The sequence below is a fragment of the Callithrix jacchus genome, chromosome 20 (genome assembly GCF_049354715.1).
Source record: "Callithrix jacchus isolate 240 chromosome 20, calJac240_pri, whole genome shotgun sequence".
In the NCBI taxonomy this organism is placed as follows: Eukaryota; Metazoa; Chordata; class Mammalia; order Primates; family Cebidae; genus Callithrix; species Callithrix jacchus.
The window spans coordinates 41,597,608-41,618,933 of NC_133521.1; the positions used below are offsets into that span (position 1 = coordinate 41,597,608).

The 21,326-nt window shown below is 54.2% G+C and overlaps 1 protein-coding gene across 11 annotated transcripts in view; it reads left to right on the forward strand.

The window, feature by feature from the left end:
* The window catches only part of OSGIN1 (oxidative stress induced growth inhibitor 1), a 39,689-nt gene that overhangs the window by 15,693 nt on the left and 2,670 nt on the right, over positions 1–21,326 (forward strand). The window contains exons 2-10 of one of the 11 annotated variants that reach the window (XM_078357850.1): positions 4,546–4,759; positions 7,678–7,781; positions 10,496–10,601; positions 12,856–12,894; positions 14,278–14,352; positions 14,786–14,887; positions 16,635–16,771; positions 18,188–18,379; positions 18,609–18,700. In XM_078357850.1, coding sequence (XP_078213976.1) covers positions 7,725–7,781; positions 10,496–10,601; positions 12,856–12,894; positions 14,278–14,352; positions 14,786–14,887; positions 16,635–16,771; positions 18,188–18,379; positions 18,609–18,700 — 800 coding nt within the window. In that variant the 5' untranslated portion in view covers positions 4,546–4,759; positions 7,678–7,724. Of the gene's footprint in view, positions 1–4,545; positions 4,760–7,677; positions 7,782–10,473; positions 10,602–12,855; positions 12,895–14,277; positions 14,385–14,785; positions 14,888–16,634; positions 16,772–18,187; positions 18,380–18,608; positions 18,701–21,326 lie in introns of those variants that run through there. The other 10 variants (XM_078357849.1, XM_078357852.1, XM_078357847.1 and 7 more) reach the window with 10 other exon arrangements.

Below are 21,326 nucleotides of genomic sequence, written 5' to 3' on the forward strand. Positions count from 1 at the left end.
TGGACAGTGGAAAACCAGAGACGAACCTAGAGAGGGTTGCCCAGACCAGGGTGAAGCAAGGAAGGGCCTCCAGGCAGAGCAAGGCAGTGCAGGTGGGGGGAGGGGGGGCGGGGCCACAGGTGAGCCCAGGCCCGGGAAGGAGACAGCAGAGAAATCGGGTGGGGAGGTCCTCCCAGGTCAGGCCCTGCACGGGCCTATCAGTGCTGAGCCATCAGTCTGGGGTGGGCCTAGGGACAGCAGGAACCCCTGCAGGATGTTCAGTAGGGCAGGGCAAGGTCTCATTTGTAGTATATCAGATTTTGGAGGTATGTGGGGCCGTGGTCGAAAAGGATAGGACTCTGGAATCCTGCTTTGCCTAGTGTCAGGAGCCTGAAGACCAGGAAACTGCCCGGACTGCCAGGAGTCCTGGCACTATGGCTCTTCTGCAGAGAAAGGTGCAGAGTAGGCTGGACATAGTGGCTCACGCCTGTAATCCCAGCACTTTGGGAGGCCATGGTGGGTGGATCAAGAGGTCAGGAGTTTGAGACCAGTCTGGCTAACATGGTGAAACCCCATCTCTACTAAAAATACAAAAATTAGCCAGGCTTGGTGGAATGTGCCTGTAATCCCAGCTACTGAGGAGGCTGAGGCAGGAGAATCACTTCAACCCAGGAGGCAGAGGTTGCAGTTAGCCAAGGTCATGCCACTGCACTCCAGCCTGGGTGACAGAGTGAGACTCTGTCTCAAAAAAAAAAAAAAAGGCTGGGCTCAGTCACCTGTAATCCTAGCACTTTGGGAGGTTGAGGCAGGCAGATCACAAGATCAGGAGTTCAAAACCAGTCTGGCCAACATGGTGAAACCCCTGTCTCTACTAAAAAAAAAAAAAACAAAACTGGGCATGGTGGTGCTTGCCTGTAATCTCAACTACTCAGGAGGCTGAGGCTGGAGAATTGCTTGAACTGGGATCCAGGAGGCAGAGGTCACAGTAAAAAGATCACAGCACTGCATTCCAGCCTGGGCTACAGACCGAGACTCTGTCTCAAGGGAAAAAAAAAAAGAAAGGTACGAAGAGCTGGCAAGCTGAGCTGGCCCTGGGACTGGGGAGGGGCATGGCTCACATGATTCTCAGTGATGTCATTGACCCTACCTGTGCCAGAAGTCAAGGCCTAGAGAGTTTGTGGAGCCTGATAAGAGCAGCAAACAAGGTTTGTTTTGCTTTAAAGCAGCATGTGGGAAAAAGAAAAAAAGGCAAGTGACAGTCCTGTCCCCTCTAGAGAGGGGGCTGGAATGGTCACACACCTGATAGGAAGAAATGGACCCCTCCAGGGACCTGAGCCTGCAGACCTCCTCTGCTGCAAAGTGACCTCCTGGTGTGCAGGGAACCCAGGCCACTTAGAGCCACTGTCAGTGCTGGATCACAGGAAACCGGCCGGGCCCTTAAGGACAGGGACATGCAGTTAGGGCCTCAGTTATCTGCAGAATGAGGGAGACATGTGCTAGACTCCAGCCCCGGGGCCGACAGCCCTTCCAGGCAGAATTCTAGCACATGCTTATGGGTGAGGAACCTGTAGGAATGGAGAAGCTGTCACCCAGAGGCTCTACCCTGGATTCCCCAGGAGGGCCAGGTCACATGCCTGTCATTCTTGTTGTGCCTATGGACTGGTCCCAAGGAGGTTGTAGGCAGAGGCCCCTGGTGGTGTTTCTTATCCTATCCTACTAGCAGCTCTCAAACTCAAGCAAACATTAGGACCACCCAGAAGGCGTGTGAAAGTGCAGATTGCCCAGCCCATACCCAGAACTTCTGATCTGCCGGGTCTTGGGTGAGCCTGAGAATCTGCACTTCTGACGCGTTTCCAGGTTGCTGATGTGCTGATGCTGTTGGTCCAGGGACCCACACTTGGAGAATGAGTGGCCTGGAGGACAGCTGAGAAATGCAGGCTGCATGACAGGAAAGTCAGTGGCTGCAGAGCACTGGATTGATAGCGCCCAGAGGGAAAACCCCAGGTGTGGTGGACAGAGGTGGGGGGTACCCACCGTTTACTGAGGAGCTTGTTGTGCCAGGCAACAAGACACCTTGGGGAACAGGTATTAGTATTCCTGTCATATAGATGAGGAGATTGAGGATCAGAGAAGAGAAGCAACTTGGCCAAGAACACCCAACTAGGAAGTTCTAGGGCTGAGATGCAACCCAGAGCTCCTGACTCCGTGGACAGGACCCTTTCCACTCACCCCTCTTCCAGTAGTAGAGCTGTGTCCACTGGATAAAGCCTCTCTAATGGTGAGCCACAAGTCTCTGTCTTCACCTTTGGCCAATTTAAAATTATTATAAAAAATGCAGATATATTTACAGGCTCACTCCTGTAATCTCAGCACTTTGGGCCGCTGAGGCAAGCAAATCAATTGAATCGAGGAATTTGAGACCACCAGCGTGAGCAATATGGTGAAACCCCATCTCTACTAAAAATACAAAACTCACATGGTCATGGTGGCATGTGCCTGTAATCCCAGCTACTCAAGAGTACAAGAATATTTTGAACTGGGAGGCAGAGGTTTCAGTGAGCCGAGATCATGCCACTGCGCTCCAGCCTGAGCAACAGAGCGAGACTCTCTCAAAATAAACTAAATATATGAAAGGCATGTCAATCGATAAGCATGCAGTATACAGCCAAGAGGAAACACGCCTGCTGAAAAAGGTTTTAAGAAGTGGCCAGGTGCAGTGGCTCACGCCTGTAATCCCAGCACATAGGGAGGCTAAGGCGGGCAGATCACTTGAGGTAAGGAGTTCGAGGCCAGCCTGGACAACATGGTGAAACCCCATCTCTACTAAAAATACAAAAATTAGCCAGTAGTGGTGGGGTGCACCTGTAATCCCAGCTACATGGGATTGGCTAAGGCAGGAGAATCGCTTGAACCTGGGAGGCAGAGGTTGCAGAGAGCCAAGATCATGCCACTGCACTCTAGCCTGGGCGACAGAGTAAGAGTCTGTCCCTGCCCCGCCGCCCCCTCCCTCCCCCTGCAAAAAAAGAGTCTATCAGCAAAGTCTGAAAGCAACGAGATTCATTCATTCGATGGCTATTTATGGAGCCACTGTTATGCCCTGGGCCCTGTGCTAGACATCTGTGATATACCAAGTGAACTCAGCAAAACACAGAAAATCCTTGTCTCACCAAATTGCCTTTCCCTATGATTGTTGTTCATTATGTAATGGAAATTAGAATTTTTAAAACTCACATAAAATTCCTTAACCCCAGCAATCAGTCTAGCTTCTGTCTTTCTTCCTGATCCCTTTCCAGCTCCTGCCCAGAGGCCTACACGCTGGACACGGCGTCGCCCGTCTTGTTGTCTGCTTGTCTTGTTGCCACTTTGCTGCCTGCTTCTGTAACTCCACTTCTTAAGGCTGCATCATGTTCTCCTCTGGGCATCTGCCACTGTTTACTGAATGGTTCTCATAGTTGGACACTGAATTTTTCCCAGTTTTTCACTATTAATATTAATATTGACTGTGCACGGTGGCTCACGCCTATAATCCCAGCACTTTGGGAGGCCAAGTCGGGTGGATCACCTGAGGTCAGGAGTTTGAGACCATCCTGGTCAACATGCAGAAACCCTGTCTACTAAAAATACAAAATTAGCCGGGCATGGTGGCGCATGCCTGTAGTCCCAGCTACTCGGGAGGCTGAGGCAGGAGAATCACTTGAACCCTGAAGGCGGAGGTTGTGTGAGCCAAGATCATGCCATTGCACTCCAGCCTGGGCAACGAGAGTGAAACTCTGTCTCAAAAAAAAAAATCAATATTAATCTGCAATTGATGCCTCCTTGTCTATTTAACCATTTCTTGCTTGGGGGTTTTTGTCTTAGGACATTTTGCTTTAAGATTGTAATTTGGGCTGGGTATGGTGGCTCACACCTGTAATCCTAACACTTTGGGAGGCCGAGGTGGGTGGAGCACTTGAGGTCAGGAGTTCCAGCCCAGCCTGGCCAACCTGTCTCTACAAAAAAAAAAAACATTGTAATTTGGGGCTCAGAGTATGGCCATGCTTAGAATGAGTGACATGAAGCGCCCAAGGGGAAATGCCAAGTTCAAAGTCCATTGAGTTCAAAGTCAATGTTATGGGAACTCAGTCAGGGAAAGGGCTTATCCTGCACACGGTAAATAAGCAAGGTTCTGTCTTCCAGGTGGTCGATTCAGTGGCCCCCCGGGCTTCCCATGAGCCACCGCCCCCAACACCAGGGTCACCAGCAGGCCCCTGCCACCCTGCAGGCCTGGCTCCTCTGAAGATGAACTTCTCCGTTAGAACCTGTGGCTGTTCCTTCAACAGGGCAATTAATGTATTTTACAAAAAAAGATGGGCTGCTGGATGGAGGGGGTCCACAGACGTGCCAGGCAATTTCTAGGCTGCATCTGGGTTCATCCTCCAATAGCCACAGGGACAGAGGCTCTCAGCCCAAGCTACACATGGGCATCGCTGGGGACAAAACTCCCCATATCCAGCCACACCCCAGCCCAGGGATGTCAGACCCTCTGGGCTGGGGCCTGGGCATCAGTGTATTTTTAAATCTCCCTAGCTGATTGCAATGTGCAGCAGAGACAGAGGCATCACCAGAAGACAGGTGCCGCTATCCCCATCTCACACCCACGGAAATGGAAGCGCTGAGAGGTTCAGCCACAGGCCCAGATTCACCCAGCCGAAAGTGATGGAGCCCCATCTCAGCTTGTCTAACTCCAAAGTGGAGGCTTTTACACAGCTGGGCTGGATCGCCTGAGCACTCAGACTCTGGGGTGGGCACATTCACTCTTCTGCCCAGACTCTCCCTTGGGCTTTAGGAAAAAAAGGGACAAATCAGGGAAGACAGGATGTGGCTGCCTGAAGACACAGGAGTCCCAGCCTCTCCCCTGTGCCTCCACTTTCCCCACCCTCCTCCTTTGACTCCTGACCTCCCTCTACCCTGTTCCCTGGGCCCTGGGTCCCCAGCTATGACACCATCTTCCCCAGGGGGCAACAGTGACCCGCGCCCCCACCCCCCTGGAGCCGGATGATGCTCTCTCCCCTGAGCGCTGGCAGCTGACACCCGTGCCCTCTGTGGCTTTGCCTCCAGACACACTGGAGTCTGACTCCCTTTACCCCACTTCATTTCCTACGGCCTTGGGCAGGCCCTCTGGATTTCTTCATCTGTAAACTAAAATCGGTGTTGTAAATCTCTGCCTACCTCTGTGGGTTTTGTGAGAATCAATGAGACGGTGTGGGCGAAAAGACTCTGTAAACCTTGTGGCACCAAACAAATATTAGTTGTGTCATGAGCTAGAAGGGCCAGAGCTCTGGGCAGGACAGGGTAACAGCCCCAGCTCTGCCATTGACTGTGACTTGGGCCACAGCTTACACTCTCAGGGCCTTCGTTTCCTCACCTATAACATGAGAATAATAATAGCACCGCACCCTCCTCGCTGGGCTGCTGTGCAGGTCTAAAGCATGGGTCCCTGAAATGCACCCACAGTGTGGGCAGCTGTGGAGCCCTTCAGGACCTGCAGGCTGTGGCACAGTGAACATGGCCGAGTTTCTGGACCCGTGCCTTTGCACCTGAGGCAAGAAGGAAGCTTCCTTTATTCCTTTTCTATGTATGTCTTTTCCTGGAGGTGCCCAGCTCTGCAGCTGGGATCCAGCCTTGGCTCTGCCACTCACACTGTATAGCCTCAGGCTTGAGATCAACCTCTCTGAGCCTCAGCTGTGTCCAGAGAACCCTCTGTTCACAATGCCCAGTGCCTGCCGGTGCCCAGCAGTGGTAGAGCTGTGGGAGCCACTGGTTGAGGAAAACGGAGGCAAGAAACAGAGGTGGGGAGGGATGAGTAGGAGTCCAGAGAGGCCCTTTTGAATGATGGTGGTGATGGAGATGATGGTGGTGACAGACATGGTGGCGATGGTGAAGATGATGGTGGTGGAGAATGGCCCTGGGATTTCTTACCAGAGAGGAATGGTGGTTTTCCAGTAGGGGCACAGGGGATCCATTTTGATACTAAGACCATCAGGGATGCACCCTGAGGCCACCCCTACCCACTTCTCCCCTGGCTCACCTCCTGGGCAGCCTGCAGGGGGGCTGGGAAAGGCCTGGGGAAGGGCCTGCCATCCAGCTTCAGGGGTGGCTATGTGTGAGCTCCGTCCCAGTACCAGGCCCCTTCCTTCAGCCTACAAGATCAGCTGCTACCACCCCAACACCCCATGTTGGCAGGAGCAAGGCACAAATGGGGAAACTGAGGCTCAGAAGGAAAGCACCTCTCCTGGCCACACTATCCACCCAGGCACTTGCGGTGCTGCAGGGTGACCAACTGTCCTGGTTGACCCAGGCCTGGGGCTTCCTGGGACAGAGTGGGACTTTCAGAGAGAAACCCTGGAGAGCCCCAGCTTCTGTCAGCCGCAGTGCTGAAGTCCAGAGCGGCAGTGTCCAGCAGAGGCCCGACGAGAGCCACGTTTGTGCCCTCAAGTGTCTCAGCAGCCAAATTAAAATAAAAAGAGATGGGTGAAATTAATTTTAATAATATATTCTCCTTTTTTTTTGAAGATGGAGTCTTGCTTTGTCGCCCAGGCTGAAATGCAGTGGCATGATCTTGGCTCACTGCAGCCTCCGCTTCCTGGGTTCAAGCGAGTCTCCTGCCTCAGCCTCTCACATAACTGGGATTATAGGTGCCCATTACCATGCCCGAGTAATTTTTGTATTTTTAGTAGAGACAGGGTTTCACCATACTAGCCAGGCTGGTCTCAAACTCCTGACCTTAGGTGATCTGCCCACCTCAGGCTTCCAAAGTGCTGGGATTACAGGCATGAGCTACCGTGCCCAGCCTAATTTTAATAATATATTCTATCTAGCCCACTATGTCAAATATTTTCCTTATTTTCATTGCAACATATAATCCATATAAAAATTATGAAGGAGACATTTCACCTTTTTGGTACTAATTCTTTAAATTCTGGTGTATATTTTACATTTACAACTAGAGTTGGCAAATAAAATACGGGCTGCGAGGGAAATCTGAATTTCAGATAAAGAGGAACTTTTAATTTAAATATGTCATGTGCAATATTGACGACAGACTGAAAGTTTGTTTCTTATTTATCTGAAATTCAAATATTTCCCTGGAACCTGTATTTTCATCTGCTGCTTCTGGCAGCCTCCTGTGAGCACGCCTGAATTCGGAGGGTCACGTCGCAAGCTCTTAATAGCCACTAAACTCACGGCCTCAAAGAGCATCGGGCAGGTCCGGAGGAACCAGGGCCACCCACTGGCACCCGAGACAGCCTGCAAAGCCCCACTGGGCTCCCCCTTCTCTGTAGCCCCTCTACCCTAACCCTTTTGCCTGCCTTTAACAGGATCTGCCTTTTCTTAGTCAAACTTTCTGGAAGAAACTCAACAATTCTGTTTCTGATAATCACCCAGCAGGTAAACAAGATGGCAGGGAAGAAAGTCCACAGCTCGCCTCACAGTTCTCCATATCAGCAAATTTCCAAATTCTAGAATGAGTCAGGGCCAGCAGGGGCGGGGCAGCTTGGGAGGAAAGCCAGGCAAAGCCCAGGAGAAGGGGTCCAAGGGAAGCCCCCCTCCTTCCTGGGTTTCCCCTCCAGAGCCCCAGCCTCAGGCCTCAGCCTTGAGGAGTTGAGCCCTCTGGGGTGGAGGTCTCTGATTCTGGGTGCATGTTTTCCTCTGCCTCAGTTTATACATCCATAACCACTGGGAAGCCGCAGACCAGGCACCGTGGGATGCGGAAGTGGAGACCGAGGGGCTGCTGCCGGAGAAATATGCAGAGCAGACGAGAGGTACGTGGGCCGCAGCTGCACCCCTCCCTGCCCTCATGTTCAAAACCCCTGTCTAGGTCCTGGTGTGTCGGACCTGCACATTCAGAGTGTCACAGAGTGTTGGTCACAAGGCCACAGCTGGAACAGAGGCCTAGAGAGGGAGGCGTCCCCCCCTGGGTCACACAGCATACCTGTGGTGGGGCTAGACACTGGCCAGGAGCTGAGGCCCAGAGCAAGGGGCTTCCTGCTGCCCCTCCACCATGTCCCATGTCACCTTTCCTCTGTGGGGCAGTGCTGCCCAGGACCCCAGGAGGAAAGGACTACGAGTGCTCATTTCCCCTGGGTAAAACTGAGGCTGAGGGGACGATGTCTCACCAAAGCCTACTCAGCCCGCCAGAGCCGAACCTCCGGACAGCTCCCACCTAGCCAGCCTCATACCAGGTGCAGCCCCAGGCTGGACCCATCATGTTATTTGGGGGGCCTAGTACAAAATGGAAATTCAGGACATTCATGTTCAAAATAAGAATTTTAAGGTAGTGGCAGCAGAGCATTAAACCAAGATCCGAGCTCTGCTGATCACAGGGCCCTGGGCACAGGTCACCCAGGGAAGCAGAGGCGGGGAAGGAGAGACCCAGCTAAGGCCTGGCTCCTCTCCCCAGCCCTCCAGGCCCTCTGCCCACATGGCCCCAGCTGTGCCCTAGCTCTTCCTTCAGGCTTTTTCACCCCAGCTTCTCATTCGCCCCCTAAACCCTTGGAGTGCTCACCCCCAGCCATCAGGCCTTCCCTTAATGCCAGTAGTGGCACACACATGCACACACGTTCGTTCTCTCTCTCTCTCTCCCTCCCTCCAGCCCTCAGTAGGGTCCTGCTACTCTCACCTCCTCAGAGGTGTTTTTCAGCAGGACCCAGCCCCAGCCCCAGCCCCAGCCCCTGCCGGCAGGTGCTCCAGGCCCGGGGCTGTGGTTTCCAGGCTGTGCATAACTTCAGGGCAGGGCTGTGGCCCCCAGGGCCAGAACTAGGGTGAGGAGGGTAAGGCACGACCTCAGGCACAAAATTTCAGGGGCACCAAAGCACTCCCATCACCATGATACATAATGCGTCTATGCAGTGTTCTTACAAGTAGAAATTCATGAAAGAAATCCAGAATGAATAAAAGAGCAAACTTTTATTAAAAACACAGATAGCATTGGAAGTTCTGGTTCTCTTTGCATCAGCCTCAAGGCACTGCTCTGGATCATGTCTGTGTTTATCCTGGCTTTTTTGCATTAATTTAGGTTTTTTAGTAAAATTGCCTCAAAATGTTATTTTTTAGTTTACTGGTTTGGGTTCCCTCTTAAAGTTTCCACCCAAAGGTGCGCCCCCATTCCCCACCCCTGCAAGGTAGCAGATGGGAAGACAAGCATGAAAACAACATCATCAACACTGAAAGTAACAGCGAATGTACACTGAGGTCTGCTTGCACTGCGTCACCCTCCTCCCTCCCTCCCTGCCTCCCTCCCTCGCTCTCTCCCTCCCTCCCTCCCTCCCTCCCTCCCTCGCTCTCTCCCTCCCTCCCTCCCTCGCTCTCTCCCTCCCTCCCTCGCTCTCTCGCTCTCTGCCTTACTGAGCACTTACTATGTAATAGCTAAGCACTATTCTAGACACCGGATAAAGCAGCCATGAATACACCATCCGGCCCACACAGAACTCACATTCTGGTTTGGGAAGAGAGACAAAAAAGTAGTTCAGAAACAAACTGGGTGTGGTGTCTCACACCTGTAATCCCCACACTTAAGGAGGCTGCGGCGGGTGGATCACCTGTGGTCAGGAGTTCAAGACCAGCCTGACCAATGTGGTGAAACCCTGTCTCTACTAAAAATACAAATTAGCCGGGCATGGTGGTGCATTCCTGTAATCCCAGCTACTCAGAAGGCTGAGGCAGGGGAATCACTTGAGCTCTGGAGGTGGAGGTTGCAGTGAGCTGAGATGGCACCACTGCACTCCAACTGGGGAAATGAGCAAAACTCTGTCTCAAATTAATAATGAAGCAGCAGCAAGGCGTGGGGTTGTGCTACCCACACAAATGGAAGAGAAGAGCCAGCGAGCAGGCTTCAAGCTGTAAGCATGGCAGCCGAGAAGGATGTCATTAAACCCTCACAGCCACTCTGGCAGAAGGAATCTGTGACTTGGCCCCAGTTTTCAGATGAGGAAACCGAGGTGTTGGTCCTAAGGCAGCTCGCCAGAGCCCTGCAGCCAGGAAGTGGCAAAGCTGGATTCTCAGCCCAGGCAGGCTGGTGCCAGAGGGCTTTGGGGGTTGGAGGGTGAAGTATAATGCAGGTGGAATGAGGGAACTGGATTGGTTTTCGCCACTTAAAGGGGCTGTTACATTAAGTGTGTGAGGTGCAAAGCCGTCTTTTCCTCCCTTGTGGCAAAGGCCAGGCTGGCTCATTCAGAGGTCACAGGTTCCTGCTCCAGAGACTGAGCCCCAGGTAGGGGGGTCTGGCTGGGGGGATGTGGTGGGGAGCGCCACCCTAGGCCCCCTGGCAGGCTGCCCAGCAGGGGCCCTTTAAGGCTAGCCATGGGGCAGGCAACGTGACACCCGCCCAGTGTGCAAGTTCATTCATCACGGCCCCTGCTGACTCACGCTTATGAAAGTGATTTTCCTGGTCCCGCCCACTGCCTGCACGGCCTCTTCCCTCCCAGTGAAATACCCTCACTTCCCCCCTGGCCTCTCAGAGCCTCTTGGATCCCTACAGGGTAATGGGCATTCCAGTCTCGAGGGGGACTCTGTGATCTGTGATTCCCTGGCCCTCCTAGTGCACAAGCTGGCTGGGCTCACCGAGCTGCACCACTGCCTGTCAGGTGAGTGTCAGGGGCCAGGTTCCGGGGTAGGGAATCAGGCACATCCCAGGCACAAGCAGCCAGCCCAGCTGGACTGGAGGGTCTGCGGAGCCCCAGAGCAGGCAGGGGTCCCAGCTGGTCCTAAGTAGAGGCCCTCCCCTGAATTCTCAGGAGCCCGGCAGGATTCTCCCCTACCCCAGGTTCCTCCCAGATCCTCAGCCATGTCCCTGTCCAGCTGACTGGCACCCTCAACGGAGAAGCTGAGTGGCCACAGTCCCTGAGAACCCTGGCCCACGTGACCTCAGCCCCTAGCAAGAAAGAGGGGTGTGGGCAGCCCAGGCCTGCTGCCTGGCTGTCCCAAGTCCACTGGGTTGGCAGCCAGGCTGAGTGCCCTCGAAGTTTCTGCTTCTCCTGCTCAGGAGGGACAGAGCCCATGGGTGCCCATGAACAGCCCCCACCCTGGGAGGCCCCAGGGACTTAGCTTCTCTCTGGAAGCTCAAGAGTGTGTTGGGTAGGGAGGGCAGCCCCTGCAAGGCTGGGGAGCTGCAGGAGATCCTGGGCTCCAGGTGTGTGGCACTGGGGTGAGGGCTCATCTGTAATAAATGGCAAGTGACACTTGCGTGGACAGACCACCTCCTCACACTTAGCCACCCCTCCCCCAGCCCGAGGCTTCATACCCTTGGTCTCCCTGTAATCAGCTGTTTTACTGGAGGGGATTGGGCAGAACTAAGATTTGTCCACATGAGCGTGGTCTTGGATACTCCCAGGTGACCTGGGGCAAGATGCCTGTTCCTCCTGACCTGGGTTTCTTCCTCTGCATAGTGGGGATAAAAAAAACCCACCTCTTGGGTTATCTTCAAAGGTAAATGAGTAAATGGCCACTAGAGGTGCCACAGAAATGCAGGCATACAGGTGTCCCCGGGTCTCCGAGCAGTCTGCAGCTTTAACAGCCTCAGAAGTGCACATGCTGCAGACGTGAAAGAAACGTCAGCCAAAGGTGCAGCTGTTTTCCTGGCTTTTATCCCGTCTGCCTTTGTGAAGCTGGAAACATCAATTTTAATGTTAACTTCTTTCCATCAGTATTGGCCATCTTCAATCAAAGGGACTTAAAAAGATAACATTAAAATTGGTTCTTCCAACTCCATAAAACTAAAAAGCATAAAACGAATTGAAATGAAACTTTTGCACACTCTTCTGTAAGTTGGCGGCATATTTTTTCACGGTCATGAGTGACAGCTTCAAGCTGCTCGGGACTTGGGGCATCCTGTGTCTCTCTACACAGGAAGTGACTTCTCAGGTCCAGCCCCTGGGTGGTGACCTCACGTATGTGGCATCCAGAAGCTTCTGTTCAAGTGCCTGAGAACAGTCCCAGGAGGGAGCACTGGACTTAAAGTCCCAAAGCCCTGGTGGGAACTCTGCTGCCTGCAAAGGGCGATGAGGAGCAGCCAGTTCTGATTCCTCGTTGACCAACAGGGGCTCCTGCAGGTGCCTTCCTTGGGTGGTGGGAGAATCCAAAAGAACAAGGGAGGAGCAAGGCATGGCCGAGGGTGGGCACACTGGGGCAGATGGAGCAGGCTGGCTCACTCGTTTGGGGAAGGTCTGGGGGTGTCTAGGGGTGAGCCCATGGGGATCAGATTTTGGTTCCATCACCCATCAACTCTGTAGCCTCAGGGCATGGCTTCACATCTCTAAGCCTCAGTCTCCTCATCGGCAAAGTGGGTTGCTAGGAAGATCAAAGGTGGTCATTCGGAAAGCACTTTACCAGGAGGTCCCATGCTTCCCAGTGACTGCTGTTCCTGGGGACTGTGATGGGGATCGAGGGGCTTGGGGCCATTCAAAGGTACCAGGAGCGAGCCCGAGAAAGCACTCTGGGAACCGCAGTCCTGTCCTCCAAGGCCTCTGGGTATACCTAGAGCCCAGGGTCAGTGAGAAGTGATCCCCTCCCGGCCAGAACACTGGGGCATCAGCTGGCCCTCTGTCTCCCCGCCTGCCACTAGCACCTCGACAGAGCCGTGGGGGACCCTGGAACGGACACTGCATGTTCCGCCCAGCAGAGGGGCCTTAGCAGGAGCTGTCACAGCACTCGGGCCACGGAGAAAGCTCTGGAGCAGGGCGGCCTGGACTCCAGTCCAGCGCGGGCTCCAATCCAGCCCAGCCTGCTAGAGCTGGGGCAACCACCTTGCAAACCGTCCAGGGCCGTGAGAAACTCTCTGGCCCTCAGAGCACTTACAACAACCCGATTAAATAACGATTCCATTTGGTAATGTGTTTTCAGTGTGGAGATCATGCCTGGCACCCAGCCCAGCCCACAGAGGTATGGAAGTGTCAGCCACCTGTTGTCTTTGTTGGCCTTATGACTGTTACTATTATTATAATGGGTGGCACCATCACCCTGAAATCCCCTCCCCAGGCAGGCAGCCAGGGGCCTTGCAGGGAGCTGGGCAGGAAGAGGCCATGTGGTCCCTGGTGACTGCAGGATGTCACCTTCCTTCTTTCCAGGAAAAGAGGAGGAGGTCTTGGGTGCTGGGCACACGGGCTTGCTTCGACGGGACACGGAGGCTGTCCCTGGCTCCCACCCCAGCAGAGGCAAGGGTGTGCTCAGGGGAGCAGAGGGCACCCACACGGGGGTCCCTGGCAGACCCCTTTCCCTCTGGGCACATCCTCACCCTTGGAGCTTCCTTCTCCTCACCTGCAAGAGAGAGGCGCCAGGGCTCACCTCTCCAGGCTGCTGAGCGGGCTGGATGCCACTGCTTAGGTGCAGCCTCCATGCAAACTGTAGAGTGCTGTGGGAAGGTCACTTGTTGTCACTGTGGGGGCGGCACTCAGTTCCTCTCAGTGGCCCATCTACACAGCAGCCTCTCGTCCATCCCCTTGGGGCCTACCTGGAGGTGGACGACGATGTTTCTGCCACTCCGCACGCCTCAGGGCCACACGCTGGTCTCAGCTGTGTTTGCTTGGCCTCTTAAAGATCTTCCAAAATTGCGCACTCATCCATTGCTCACTTTTTCACATCAGAGAATTAACGTAGAAATCCAGATTCCTACCTTCTCTGGAAGAATTCTGGAGGCAAACGACCCTGAGGCTGAGTGGCGTGGGTGGTGTCACTGACAGGGCCTTGGCACCAGTGAGCCCTGGGTTTCTGAGCCAGCTGTGTGACGCTGAGAAGCTTTTGCGACCTCTTTGAGCCCCGTTTACACATCTGTGAAGTGGGAAAATAACATGGTCAGGACTCTGCACAGGGTCAGTGTGAGGTGTCTCTGAGAAAAAGAATGTCAGATACCCGGCACAGAGCCAGTGCCACATGCTCACCATGGGTGTGGCCTTGTGACTCTCAGGACGGCAGTGTGTGGCCCTCAGGTGAGGCTGGTGTCCGATGCTGGCTGGCGTGGGGGAGAAGTGGGGGTCTGATGCCCCTCTGGGCACCGGCAGCTCTAGGACCAGCACCTGAGTCCCTTTGAGCGATTTGAGTCTGGGGCCAGCAGAGGGCGCGGCTGCCCCAGAGATGGCAGGTTCACCGGCACGTCCCCAAACGTGGCGGCTGCTTCCCTTTCGCCAAGTCTAGCCCAGCCCCTGGGCAGGCCACAGCGCTGCTCAGTCCCCGTGGCAAATTCACTCCAGGCAGGTACTTCCTGCCTGTGACCCCACTGTGTCCCGCAACCACCCTAGGAGGTGGGGACTCATTGCTTCCATTTTACAGGTGAGGAAACTGAAACCCAGAGAGGCCCAGGAATGGGCCACAGTCAGCAGATGGGAAGCCACTTGCCAAGGCCAGGTGATGACTCCAGAGTCCACCAGGCCACACTGGTACTCGAGGGCTGTGGCCCACAGAAGGGCCGGCTGGGCTTGTTCCTGGGTTGGGCAGGGACATCCTCTCGGGAAGACAGAGAACAAGCTTCGGGGACTGTTGCCCCCCCACCAGTGAGATGGGAGAGTAGAGTGAGGCTCAGAGGGACAGTAGCTGCCTAGGGTGACCAGGCCCAAGGACGGGAGACCACGTCCTGCGTGACTGGGGAAGGGTGGGGCAGATGGCCTGTTTGGAGCAGAGGCTTCATGAGCAAGAAGTGAGTCCTGATCAGTATGCCTCAGGGGGACCCCGGGCTAGACCCTGGGGGCCATGGGAGACCACGCTAGCTGGGAAGTGACGTGGCCATGTGACACCCAAGCCTCCCCCCAATGGGCTCTTCCTCCCCTCTTCCCCACTGCAGGTCTGCTGCCAGTCCCAAGCACCGCACCAGCCACAGCCATGATCTCCTCCAGAAAGCACCTTGGCGCCAGCAGCTCAGAGCCCCTCCCGGTTATCATCGTGGGTAAGTGTCAGGCCCCAGCCTCAGAGGGGCTCCACTGAGCCTTCCAGGGGCCCCCGCCCCCGGGTCTGAGGGCAGGAGCTGGGCAAGTCCAGGCCTCGCCTCTTTTTTTGTATTTTGGGTTCTTTGTTTTTTGAGACAAAGTTTCATTCTGTTGCCCAGGCTGGAGTGTGGTGGTGTGATCTTGGCTTACCTCTGCCTCCCGGGCTCAAGCGGTTTTCCTGCCTCAGCCTCCCAAGTAGCTGGGATTACAGGTGCCTGCCACTACACCCGGCTCATTTTTGTATTTTTAGTATTTTGTATTTTAGGTTTCGCCATGTTGGCCAGGCTGGTCTTGAACTCCTGACCTCAAGTGATCTGCTGGGATTACAGGCATGAGCCACCGTGCCTGGCCTAGGCCTGGCCTCTTTACAGTGTTCTTTAAGCCACTGAGTGTTTACTATGTGGCCAGTGCTGGGCTTAGCAGTTTTATAAACTATCATTCCCTTTCATACCTCCGAGAACCCAGGGGTCAAAAACACAGCCATCAGCTGGAGGCGACCCAGTGTGGGGCAGGGAATGCCCAGTCCTGAGCCCACACTGGCCCCATGACTACCCTGTGGCCAGCACTGTACTAGGGACCCACACGAGAGGACACAGCAGGGCTTATGATTCCTGTCCTCTGTCTGCAAAAATGAGGACAGACGACCCCCAAGAATGCAGGCGTCCCATTCAGCCACGTGAGATGGTCATTTCTATAAAGCAAAAACAGATGGCTGTCTGCGATTTCACGTGGTTCCTCCTGTATCCTGCTTATGAGCAATATTCCAAATCAGATGAGATAAGAAGAGGGGAAAGGACAGATAAAAAGAGAAGAGCTATCACAGGGCCGAGCCTGGTGAATTGCCCAGGAAGCGCCACAGATGGCGGCGCAGTTCTTCGGACGTGCAAGCAGCAGACCCAACAGGTGGCTCGGCGCCCCTGAACGCCCACGAGCACCCACCACCCGAGCTCGCCCCCAGGCCATGTAGCCATCTGTGCTGCATTCACTCGTCCATCTGACCTAGTTCTTAGATCTCAGAATCTCAGTTGTGTCTTCAGGGGTTCCCTCTGTCTGGATTTGAATCCCGGCTCTTCTACCTGCCAGCTGTGTGACCACAGGCAAGTTACTTAACCTCTCTGTGCCCATTTCCTCAAGTATGGAAAGCAAAAGAGCAGCACTTACCTCACGAAAGCTGCTGTGGGCTGTTGAAGTCTCAGTACAATTCCTGGCAAATAGGAAGCTCTCAGCAGTTGCTGATTCTTTCTTTTTAAAATTACTATTTTTTCTTTTTTCTTTTTTTGAGACAGTCTCACTCTGTCACCCAGGCTGGAGTGCAGTGGCGTGATCTCAGCTCACCATAACCTCTGCCTCCTGGGTTCAAGCGATTCTCCTGCCTCAGCCTCCTGAGTAGTTGGGATTACAGGCATGCGCCACCACGCCTGGCTAATTTTTTTTTGTATTTTTAGTAAAGACAGGGTTTCTCCTTGTTGGTCAGGCTGGTCTCAGGTGATCTGCTCACCTCAGCCTTGCAGAGTGCTGGGATTACAGGCATGAGTCACTGTGCTTGGCCTCTTTTTAAATTATTATTAGGCATCGTGTCTGGCACAGGCTAGGGGCTTAATAACTATTTTATTTTTATGAATGATCAGTGAATGAATGCACCACGTCCGGACCGAAGTCCTCAGCAGTAGATTTTCCTACCCTTTGACCTCCACCCTCTCTTCCCAGGCAACGGCCCCTCTGGTATCTGCCTGTCCTACCTGCTCTCCGGCTACACACCCTACGTGAAGCCAGATGCCGTCCACCCACACCCCCTGCTGCAGAGGAAGCTCACCGAGGCCCTGGGGGTCTCCATCCTGGACCAGGTGGGTCATCCTGGGGCCGGAGCTCTGGGGAGGACACACCGCCCGTGGAAAACTACTGCAGCTCTCCCAGGGAAAAACAAAAGTGTGTGTTTGCTGGAGCCAAGACCAAACAGAATTTGAGAGTCCAGAGTCAGCCATGGAGACCATGAAGGAGAAATTGGCAACGTGGCCGAGGGCTCAGCATATCCTAACCAGGGGTTCTCAGTGAGGGGATGACTTTGCTCCTTGGGGACCCCTGGCGATGTCTGGGATGATATGGGTTGTCATTCTGGCAGGGTGGAGGCCAGGGATGCTGGTAAATGCCCAGCACTGCACGAGACAGCGAGGGTGGTGGAACTGACGTATCTGGGGAGGAGTTTCCCAACCTCGGCCTCACTGATGTGTGGATGACTTTGTTCTATCTACAAAGAAGAATGTGGCTCGAATGACAGCGGGGCCAAGGTTGAGAAATTGCACCGCAGATATTTCAGTCCCAGGACCTCCTGCCCACAAGGGTCTGCAGATGCTCCCTCCAGACCCCGTCTTCCTCTGTGCCTTCCACGACCTCCCTCATCAGGCAGGGTACATCCGCCTGTTCCCCTCCCGCCCCTGAGTTGGGGATGAGGACGTAGTTCTACACCATTTGATCCAGATCAGCATTTTTCTTTTTTTTTTTTTTTGAGACGGAGTTTCGCTCTTGTTACCCAGGCTGGAGTGCAACGGCGCGATCTTGGCTCACCGCAACCTCCGCCTCCTGGGTTCAGGCAATTCTCCTGCCTCAGCCTCCTGAGTAGCTGGGACTACAGGCGCGCACCACCGTGCCCAGCTAATTTTTGTATTTTTAGTAGAGACGGGGTTTCACCATGTTGACCAGGATGGTCTCGATCTCTTGAGCTCGTGATCCACCCGCCTCGGCCTCCCAAAGCGCTGGGATTACAGGCGTGAGCCACCGCGCCTGGCCTAGATCAGCATTTTTCAAAGTGCTCTCTGTAGAGTACTAGCTCCTAAGTATAATATACACAAAAATGTTCCCACTCCAGTAACACAGGGACACACTGGGGTCGGCAAAATTCAACAGGTAAATGATGGCTGCAGGGCTTGTCAGAGCCTTTACTATGACGGTCTGCATTATCTACTTTTAAGAGGCAGCGACTCCGCTGATCTGACTACCCTGACATTACAGTAGGGATGCAGGACCAGGCAGTCACTCCAGTCTCATCTAAGATTGCCCGTTTGGTCTATACCCTGGAGCACTTGGCCTCCTGGAAAGACCTCAGAATGAGAGCTTCAGAGCACCCCCAATGCGCACATCTCTCTGAGACCCTCCAGTGCCAGGGAAATGGCCAGCCCCCGCCCCACATTCCTGCCCAGCCTGAGGCCCTGGGAAGACAACCCCACCCTCCCCCAGCATCCCTTCTGACCTATGACCCCTTCCAGGACCTGGACTACCTGTCCGAAGGCCTTGAGGGCCGATGCCAAAGCCCCGTGGCTCTGCTCTTTGATGCCCTCCTGCGCCCAGACACAGACTTCGGGGGAAACATGGAGTCGGTTCTCACCTGGAAGCACCAGGAGGAGCACGCCATCCCCCACTTAGTTCTGGGCCGGAACCTCCCCGGGGGAGCCTGGCACGTGAGTGGCTCAGTGAGGGCATGCCTTGGTGGGGGTGGGGGTCTCCCTTGTCCTCCCCACTTGGAGCTGGGACTCTTGCATTTCCCCTTTCCTTATTCTCCACCTGCCAACCCTGCCTCTCCCTCCTCCCTCCCCTCCCTCCACCAGCCCCAGCCAAGGCCTCCCATGTCCTCCAGCCCCGAATAGGTTCAGTCCAGAGGCCTAGACTGAAGGGTTCCTTTTCCTGCAGTCCATCGAAGGCTCCATGGTGACCCTGAGCCAGGGCCAGTGGATGGGACTCCCAGACCTGGAGGTCAAGGACTGGCTGCAGAAGAAGCGAAGGTGAGGCCCCGTGGGGTGCGCTGGGGCACACGGGATGCTGGGCCTGTGAACCCAGAAAACCTGAGACAAGTCTCAGTTAATTCAGAAAGTTTGTTTTGCCAAGGTTGAGGATGCACCCATGACATAGCCTCAAGAGGCCCTGACCACATGTGCCCAAGGTGCTGTGGCACAGCTTGGTGTTAGACATTTTAGGGAGACATGAGACCTCAATCAGTATTTTTGTAAGAAGTACCTTGGGTCCATCTGGAAGCAAAGGCAGGAAGACAGAGAAGGGTCCAGGTCAGAGGTAGGTGAGAGACAAATGGTTGCCTTCTTTTGAGTTTCTCAGTAGCCTCTCCAAAGGAGGGAATCAGATGTGAACCATCTATCTCAGTGAGCCGAGGGGTGACTTGGAATAGAATGCAAGCAAATTGGCCCTAAGCAGTTCTCTGCCTGACCTTTCCCTCCAGCTCAGTGATTTGGGGGTCCTAAGATTTATTTTCCTTTCACAGGCACCCCCTCCCCCACACTGAGCCCAGGAGCCAGAGGTACAGGGGCTTCAGAGTTCATCTGATCTGTCTTCTTCTTCCAGAGGGGGAAACTGAGGCTCAGCTAGGGAAAGGTCTTGTCCACCTCCCATGACTCAGGGTGAGCAGCAGAGCTGGGCTCACCCGAGGATGCCCTGTCCCGTACAGGCAACAGACCACCCTGTCACACGGCCTCCAACTGGGCCTCCCCATAGTGCCCCAGCCTCTAAGGAGGGGATAACCGCTGGTCTTTGCCCCCCATGCCCTGCCTCGTGCCTCTGACACAGGTCCCCCAGTCCTTGTGGCCTCTTTTCAGCCCCTCCCTCTATTCTGGCCTATTCTTTCCAGGTCAGCTAATAGAATATTTCTTTTTTTTTAATGCTTTTGCTACAGGTGAGTTTCATCCTTAGCCATGAGCCCACAAGTTGGATAAATTAACTCACCTAAGGTCACGCAGATTATTGGACACGGAGAAGGAAAACAGCTGACCCCAAACCCACACTTCTCCCCACCCTCTTACTTCTGCATGTTTTCCTCCCCATCTGGCTTCCTGCTCCATCATGGCCACCCTGGAGAAACGGCTTGTGAACCCTGAATATCTGAGATGGGTCTCAGTTAATTTAGAAAGTTTAGGCTGGGTGCGGTGGCTCACAGCTATAATCCCAGCACTTGGAGAGGCTGAGGCGGGCAGATGACCTGAGTTCAGGAGTTTGAGACCAGCTTTGCCGACATGGTGAAATCTCATCTCTACTAAAATATTCAAAAATTAGCCAGGTGTGGTGTGGATACCTGTAATCCCAGCTACCGGAGAGGCTGAGGCAGGAGAATTGCTTGAACCCAGGAGGCAGAGGTCGCAGTGAGCCGAGATCACACCACTGCACCCCAGCCTGGGCAGCAGAGCGAGACTTCGTATCAAGAGAAAAAAAAAGAAAGAAAGTTGAATTTGCCAAGGTCGAGGACATGTGACCCTGACACTGCCTCAGGAGGTCCTGACAACATGTTCCCAAGGTTGTCGGGGCCCCAGCCTGGTTATATACATTTTGGGAAGACGTGAGCTATCAAGCCACATATGTAAGGTGTGCATTGGTTCCGTCCTAAGGTGGGACAGCTCCAGTGGGGAGGGGGTTTCCAGGTCTCAGATAGGTTTCTGATTGGCTGTCACCAAGGAGGCAATCAGAGGTGCATTTATCTCAGTGAGCCGAGGCACTTTGAATAGAATGGGAGGCAGCTTTGATCTAAGCAGTTCCCAGCTGGACTCTGCCCTTTAGCTTAGTGCTTTTGGGGCCCCGAGATTGATTTTCCTCTCACAGGTTGGTTCAATCCCAGAATAAAGGAGTTCCAGCCCCTGCCCATTCTCAAGTGAGAGGCTGTCCCAGAGCAGATACTGGGGTACAATCTGCCTCTCAGGGCAAGCCCTCCTTGTTCGGCCCCAGGGCTGTGACCAGACCTGTGTCCCCCATGGCAGGCACTCCAGGCCTCACTGTCTGTCTGATACAAAGACTCTTGTGCGTGTTTGGCAGGAGGAGCTCCAGGCTCCCGTGGTCCTGCGTTAGAGGCAGACAGAAACTCCAGTGTCACTTGTCAGCACAGCCTCTCCTAGCCCACTTTTGCATTTTCACATTCTGTCCTGAGCACATCATGTGGCGATGTGGCAGGGTTCAAAAGCATCCTTTTACGTGGCCTCACGATATTCCCAAAGGCAGGTGAGCATCCCCCGCCCAGCAGATCTTCACTGAATGCGTTATCATGTGCCAGGCCTTGCACTTAGACGTCAGAGCACAAAACCACTGCAGACACACCCCCTGCCCTCTCAGCGCTACCAAGGTTACCAGCACCCCCTGCCCCTGCCAGCCCTGGAGTGTTCATTCTTTCCACTGTGTCTTTATTATAAATAACTCTGCATGGAACATGCTCTTGGGACGGTTCTGTATCACCATCTTTACAAAGACTGAGAGCAGGAAAATGACAGGCCCACAGAGATCAATTCCAGGGTCGGAGGCAGGCTGCGCTGGGCTCATCCGCACGGCCCTGGGTGTCCATTCTCAGCTCCTGCTACATTTAGCCAGACGGCATGTGGCACGGGATTCTCCCCTAAGGGAGTTCATCCTGAACCATGAGCC